The 7,500-nt window shown below is 43.1% G+C and overlaps 2 protein-coding genes across 4 annotated transcripts in view; both read left to right on the forward strand.

Annotated features, from left to right (window-relative positions):
• The window catches only part of LOC138006603 (uncharacterized WD repeat-containing protein alr2800-like), a 23,117-nt gene extending 20,827 nt beyond the window's left edge, over nucleotides 1-2,290 (forward strand). For all 3 annotated transcript variants that reach the window (XM_068853038.1, XM_068853037.1, XM_068853039.1), the window contains exon 9: nucleotides 1,852-2,290. In XM_068853038.1, coding sequence (XP_068709139.1) covers nucleotides 1,852-1,971 — 120 coding nt within the window. In that variant the 3' untranslated portion in view covers nucleotides 1,972-2,290. The remainder of the gene's footprint in view (nucleotides 1-1,851) is intronic.
• A 1,357-nt stretch (nucleotides 2,291-3,647) lies between these two features.
• LOC138004984 (integrase/recombinase xerD homolog) lies at nucleotides 3,648-4,361 on the forward strand. The gene has a single exon (XM_068851280.1). It carries the CDS (start codon nucleotides 3,648-3,650, stop codon nucleotides 4,359-4,361), a length of 714 nt encoding a protein of 237 aa, XP_068707381.1.
• The last annotated feature ends 3,139 nt before the right edge of the window (nucleotides 4,362-7,500 follow it).

A 7,500-nucleotide genomic window follows, 5' to 3' on the forward strand; every position in this document is an offset into this window, starting at 1 on the left:
CGAAAAAACATTTTGGGAGATTTTTGCTACGTTCAATTTTTCTATTGTACTTTTGGCTGCACAAGTAAATTGCAAAATCGAAGGGGACATCGAATTCAGCAGGCTCCGTGATCAAGTTACCTTGCATGTTTTCTCGTGAAAAAAAGGATACATCTGTGTCAAAATGAAGGCAAGACACCAGGTTTTTGTTGTTTTTGGCTTGGTTTTTTTTCTTTCAAGTGTTCTAAAGATTGACAAGAAATGTGCGAATTCAACACAAAGATCAACTCAACTCTCAACTCTTGAGGTTGACCATTGTTTCTGCAAAGTCAAAAATTTACTCTCCTAGACGAGGTTATTTATCACCAGGTAATTCCATCCTTTTGGAAATAGCAGCTGCTTTATCATTTATCAGCGTCACAAATTCTTGCCTATTTTGGGGGCTCATTTTGTTGAAACTCATGCACGCCCCCTTCAGACCTGGTTTATATATTCGTGAGTTATGCACGAGCTACGGGCCTATTGTCACCACGGGCTAACACTTTTACACTCTAACAACCCGGTGACGTAATGTGTAGTGCACGTACAGTGCGAGAATTAATTGTGCGTGCGCAGTTTCTCGTGCTGAGCCTCAGCTGAGGGTCTTTTCTACATTACCTCATTAGACCCGGGCAAACCGGCAAGTTCAAAGTGCAGGCCGGTCCATTTTGTCAGCGGCAAATCTTTGCTCGTCGCTAGTCCCTCCTGGCCATTTAAAAAAACACAATGGCCGACAATCTCTTTTTTTTTTGTTTTGTTTTTGGGAGTGGGGTGGGGCAGCAGGTACAAAACGCAAGTCACAGGTCATTGTTATACCAATACAGAAAGAATCCTAAACATTTATTAAAGCTAACCTTAGGCCTAATGTTAGCATTGGTAAAACAAGTGACCTTCGACCTGTGTTCAGACCCTTTAGAAATAAAACGTTTTGTTCCTGGTATTTCCATATAATTCAAATATAAATGCTACATTAGGAAAATAACACAAACAGCGGTGATAAACATTGTATTCCAACGCATACAATGTTTATCACCGCTGTTTGTGTTATTTTCCTAATGAAGCTACGATGGCCTAAGAACAAGAGTTTATACGATAAAATGCTACATTATAATGCAAATACAATCAAATACATGCAAATACAAATACGATCTTAATCCCGGGAAATTTGAATTGGTACAACATTGAGTAAGCCGATTAGGTGTATATCGAGAGACCAATTAGCCGATTAGTGCACACACGCGTACCCAACAATGTTGACGGGGGTGGGGAGGGACGGCTTCAACTCCAAAAGAAATGTTGAATGAATGTTCAAGCAAAGTTTAAACCTTTTTACACTCATTCAACATCGATTCAACTTCGATTCAGCATGTTTCAACACGGTTAAAAAGGGTGGGCAAACGCTTTTAACATCCTGTTCAAAAAATCGAACGGATGTTGAAGCAAATGTAGAAGCTGTTTGCCCGTGCCTTAGAAAGTTTGCAACATTTCTTTTGTTACCGTGAATGTTGAATGAAGTTGAAACTGTTTTTCCCCATGTTTCAACATTGATGGGTATACGCGTGCACACTAATCGGGCTCTCAATGACGTGTCCATATCCGTATCCATAGTAACAACCGCGGCTGCAGCCTGGGACTGAATACCAGGCTTCTCGTGAAGTTTGTTGAATCAAATGTCGATGATGTGTTGAAACCGTTTGTCCACCCCAGTCTCCAACAGTCAACATCGTTCAACAAAATCCAACGGATGTTGAAGCAAATTTTGAAGCCGTTTGCCCTGGCCTTTAGGTCAATAACAAGCGATTTAATTATTTGCTATTTTATATTCATTAACAGGTAGTTTCCAGTGTTGAGAATGAAAGCAAACCCGTCCAAGCTTTAGATGTGTCACAAGATGGACAGCGGTTGGTCATTGGTGGCACAGGAAACGGTGTTCAAATTGTGACGCTTACGTGAAGATGACAGTGAAAATGTTTGGGACTTCCCGGCGATTCGAGGTTTTCATTAGTCAAGTCAAATCAAGTTTATTGATTTATCATGAAACTCCTTTGAAAATCAATCTCTGTTAATTGAGAAGTTTCTTCCTTCTTCGGGATTGTAAAATGGGTGGATATGGTTCTATAATTCAAGACACAAATTTAATTAAGGTGTTTTTTTTGCCGAAAGTAACCTTTAGGTTCGGTTTTTTTCCAATTTCCATTAGTGTCATATTCGGGCTTTTTCGGAACACCGACTTCGTTGATCCAGCATTAAAGGTATTTTTGGCCTTTAAAAAGTTATTTACAGCAATTTTCCAGACACGTACGTACATGTTTCCCTATATTTTAAAAGAGTGAAACTTTCAATGTACGTCTAAAGAAACTTTAAAGGCAGATGGATATATATTTTAAAAATGTTATTTCTGACGGGTGTGCAAGCGAACAAGGCTGAAATAACTATTTTGTCGGCACGAGATACAACATGGGCCTGGGTTACAGGCCGGGGTATCATGGGTAGGGTTTCAGGGGTATATAAGACCGAGTATAACACGTGGCTGTCATCTAGGCTTCAGAACCAACCGCGTTCTTTCGTTTCGTTTCGTTTAATTCTTTTGTCTTTTTGCCGTAATGTCGGTTACCAAAGACGAAGTGTCCGACCTAATTAGAGCCAACAACAATCAGTTAATGGCCTCCTTTAAGGAGCTGCTCAAGGACACTGCAGGTCAGATTAAGCGTGCCAACGAGACTTCGACAGAACAGCAAATGAAAGAGATCAAGAAACTGAAATTTCAAGAGCCGCATAAGTTTAAAAGAAAAGCCAACGAGGACCAGTTCAAGTTCAATCTCAAGCTTGCGGAAACCTTCGACAGCGCCAAGTCTGCCGCTGAGAAGTCCAACCTTGAGAAAGTCAAGTCTGACCTCGAAGAAGGTGAGAAATTGCTCGTCGAACGGCAGAAGCATATTCTTCTCGCCGACAAGTCTGAATACGGTTGGAGTACGGTCGAAGAATACAAACAACACGATCTAGCAGATGATTCAGAGGACGAAAAACGCATCCACGGTGCTGAGAGACGTGCCCGTGCAGCCACGTTTTCTCGAAAGAAGAAGAAGTCTTCAGCAATGGCTGCGACTAAAACATCTTCCCCGCTCAGCAGGTCGGTTTCGTCTTCAAGTTCCCAATCACAACCTCTGTCCTTCCAGCCAGCCGCGACCAATTCCGGTTTCCCGTCTCGTCGTCCTAACATTAGCACATGCTTCGCTTGTGGAAAGGCCGGCCATTGGCGTGCCTGCTGCCCCGCGATGACAACACAGTCCAACTCTTCAACTTCAAAGTGACTAGATGAGCAGGATTTATCAGATATCTTCCAATCCGGTTTTTGGGACTTTGATCAGGACGCTCTGCCTAACGGTCCCGTGCAGGGGTTAGCTGACAGGCTGAAGACGACAGTACTGTCCTCGAAGGCCACCATTACATCATTGCTGTACTACCGTGCTTACCGCAAGTGGAAGCAATTCGCCATTAGTATGTTTGACGGGAATGTTTTCCCCGCTAAACCCTTTCATGTTGCATTGTACTTACAACACCTTATCGAGCAATCCCATTCCCCTAGTGTAATTGATTCTGCCTTTTATGGCATAAAGTGGGCTCATAGTATGGCTGGTATCCCTTCTCCCACGGATAACCCTATTGTCGAGGCCACCAGGTCTGCTTCAAAAAGGCTTCTTGGTACTGCTATCGTTAACCGCAAGGAGCCCGTTTCATCTAGTGTGATTCATGACATTATTAGCCGTTCTAACCTTGACAACCCTGTTGAGCTGCGCAATATTACCTTGTATATTTTGTCATTTGCCGGTTTCTTCAGGTTCGACGATGTTTCCAGGATAAGGAGGAATGACGTTTTCTTTAATGAGGGATTCGTGGTTATTAAAGTCCCCAAAAGTAAGAACGACCAGCTTCGTCGAGGAGACGAGGTAGTTATTTCCGAGCTTCCTAGTGGTGCGTGTCCTGTCAAGCTCCTTAAAAGGTATCTCTCGAAATTTCAAATTCCTCCAGATTCCAGGGATCTGATTTTTAGACCCATTTCCAAGGGAAAGGATTCTTTTAAGTTGATAGCCCCCGATAGGCCTATTAGTTACAGTACTATGAGGGAAGCTTTCAGGCGGGATTTGAAGGCCATTGGGGCCGACCCTTCCAAGTTCGGGCTGCACTCTCTGCGTTCGGGTGGCGCGACTATGGCAGCTAACAGTGGTGTCAGTGACAGAGTGTTTCAGCGACACGGTCGCTGGAAGTCCGTGCAAGCCAAAGACACATATGTTGACGACGACCTTGATCAAAGGCTTTCTGTTTCCAAATTCCTCGGGCTCTAAGCCATGTAAGCTAATAGTGTCTATTTATCTTGCCTTTTGCCCAATTCTTTGTCACTCTAGATAGGGGTTGTTCTCGCCAGGCCCTCCCAAAATAAACTTATTTGGTTCAGCGATGATGTGTTGTTTTTTGTTGTGGAGTGGAGACAAAATATGTTATTTCTGACGGGTGAGCAAGCGAACAAGGCTGAAATAACTATTTTGTCGGCACGAGATACAACATGGGCCTGGGTTACAGGCCGGGGTATCGTGGGTAGGGTTTCAGGGGTATATAAGACCGAGTATAACACGTGGCTGTCATCTAGGCTTCAGAACCAACCGCGTTCTTTCGTTTCGTTTCGTTTAATTTTTTCTTTGCTTAGTTCCTTCTTTTCCTGGTATCATGCATCCAGTCTGGTTGAATCGGCTATTCTAATTTCATTCTTGTAAAGCCTTCGTAGGATGGGCTTCTAATCGCTTGGAGCTTGAGCCATGGTTCCTACCCAGATTTCCTGCACATTTTCTTTTTTCCCCAGAGGGGTTTTTTCTGGCAGGTTTTTTCTGGCCTCCGTTCGAACCGCATTTTCTTTGTTAGTGGTTGCTCAGCTCTGCTAGTTTTAAGGCTTTTGTCCGTTTTATTCTTGTATTTGTACTCTAAGCTATATTGTATTTATAATGTACGTAGGAGTTGGTGATCCCCCGCCTAACTGGCAGCCTAACTGGCACAGAGCTGGAAAGCTTATCTGGGGATGTAGGCCAAGATGGCCTGTTTATATTATAGTTTAATTTAATGTCGGAGTTGATGTTCCCCAGCCTAACTGGCACAAAGCTTCTAACCAGAGCTTATTTGGGGTAGGACGCCAGGATGGCCTGTTTATCTTATAGTCAAATATAATGGCGGAGCTGATGTCCTCCAGCCTAACTGGTACCAAGACTGTTTACTTATTTGTAGAATTAGGCCATATATTGAGTGTTTTGGCTTACCAGCCCTACTGGTACTATGAAGTGACTTGTACGTGTGAAGATAGCTTTACCCTTGGTTGCCTTTCAAGGGTTTGTTAGGTAAATGTTCAGTCTTGTATAGTGTTCGGGTTGTTCTCGCCAGGCCCTCCCAAAATAAACTTATTTGGTTCAGCGATGCTGTGTTGTTTTTTGTTGTGGAGTGGAGACAAAATATAAACATTTTAACTACTCCAGTGATAGAGACTCTTTTACTTAAGCCGGAATGACAAATTTCAACCAGTGTCTTTACTCGTGTTTTTATCACAGCGATACATAAGAAGGGCTTCCACTGTGTCAGCGTTAATCTTGCAATAGACTCTTTTTCCTTAAGCCGGAATTGCAAGCCCTGTCTTGTTAGAAGGGTTTCCACTGTGTCAGCGTTAATCTTGCAATAGACTCTTTGTCCTTAAGACGGAATTGCAACCCCTGTCTTGTAAGAAGGGCTTCCACTGTGTCAGCGTTAATCTTGCAATAGACTCTTTTCCTTAAGCCGGAATTGCAAGCTCTGTCTTGTTAGAAGGGTTTCCACTGTGTCAGCGTTAATCTTGCAATAGACTCTTTTTCCTTGAGCCGGAATTGCAAGCCCTGTCTTGTTAGAAGGGTTTCCACTGTGTCAGCGTTAATCTTGCAATAGACTCTTTTTTCTTAAGCCGGAATTGCAACCCCTGTCTTGTAAGAAGGGCTTCCACTGTGTCAGCGTTAATCTTGCAATAGACTCTTTTCCTTAAGCCGGAATTGCAAGCCCTGTCTTGTAAGAAGGGCTTCCACTGTGTCAGCGTTAATCTTGCAGTAGACTCTTTTTTCCTTAAGCCGGAATTGCAAGCCCTGTCTTGTTAGAAGGGCTTCCACTGTGTCAGCGTTGCTTGTGCAGTACGAGGGACAAAAGGGACCTTACGGGAACAACGACGACGAGGGCTACGAGAGCGTCTTCAAAAACTATTATTTCCCGCTATATTTGTAATAATTTCGCGATTACTCCAAGTCGCTTGGCATGGAAAGTGTGTGTTAACATTCCATAAATAGAATTTGCATGAACGGTGTGGTTGTTTGGAGAGAAAACTGAAAATTAATATTCATCGTCAGGTGCTCGCGTCATCCACATAACCTCAAATGTTGTCATTTCAGGTCGTTAGGGAGTTAAAGAAACCACGACGGCTGTGGCAACGAACACGCCACAAAGCAATCTAAAAAGTAAAGGCTCCGTTTACGAGCCAGAAGGCCCATCAGACCGGCACTTATCTCCGGTTTCATTAGCATGAAGCGACTAGGAGTATTCAGTTTACTCCCCCCTGGATGGGATGCTAGTCCATCGCAGGGTTACCCCCAGCAATTCGCCGGCACCCATTCATATACCTGGGTGGAGAGAGGCACCGTGAGAGTAAAGTTTGTTGCCCAAGAACACAACACAATAAGGACCTTAAGCAAGGACGACGACGACGATTACGAGAACGTTATCTAAAAATATTATTTCCCGTTACTGTAATAATTTTACGATTACTCCATGTCGTTCGGCCTTGGAAAGTGTGAATGCACAATCCAAGAATAAAATTGATGAGGACGGTGTGGTTATTCACAGAGAAAATTGAAAATTAAAATTCATCGTCAGGTGCTCGCGTCATCCACATAACCTCAAACTTTGTCATTTCAGGTCGTTAGGGAGTTTAAGAAACCACGACGGCTGCGGCAACGAACACGCCACAAAGCAAACTAAGCAATGTAAATCAATAGATAATTCTTTTAAAAAAATAGCCTTGGTTAAAAGGAAAAATAATCGCACGTGCTCTACACGAATTTCCGTGTATTTTTTGCAGTTAACGTGAAATCAGTACATTTTAGGTTTCTACGACACCATGAGCATATAACAATGAACCATAACCATAACCATTTTTACCCGTCCAGTTACAGGATAGTTAGCCCGTATTGTACAAGGTGAACAAGACGGAATAATCGCGAAATACTTGCGATAATGCTAAGTTATATTTTGGAGTGACGTTTTCGTTGCCGATGCCGTTGTAATCTCCTAAGGCTCGAGCCAACGACTTCAACATCTGTTTGATTTTGTTGAACGATGTTGACTGCTGGAGTGGGCGAACTGTTTCAACACATCATCAACATTTGATTCAACAAGGCCTTGCATTTAGTCCCAAGCTGCAGCCGCGGT

Source organism: Montipora foliosa, chromosome 6 (assembly GCF_036669935.1).
Source record: "Montipora foliosa isolate CH-2021 chromosome 6, ASM3666993v2, whole genome shotgun sequence".
Classification (NCBI taxonomy): Eukaryota; Metazoa; Cnidaria; class Anthozoa; order Scleractinia; family Acroporidae; genus Montipora; species Montipora foliosa.

Coding starts and splice junctions, on each gene's coding strand:
- LOC138004984 (XM_068851280.1), top strand. CDS start 3,648: ATGGCTGGTATCCCTTCTCCCACGGATAACCCTATTGTCGAGGCCACC.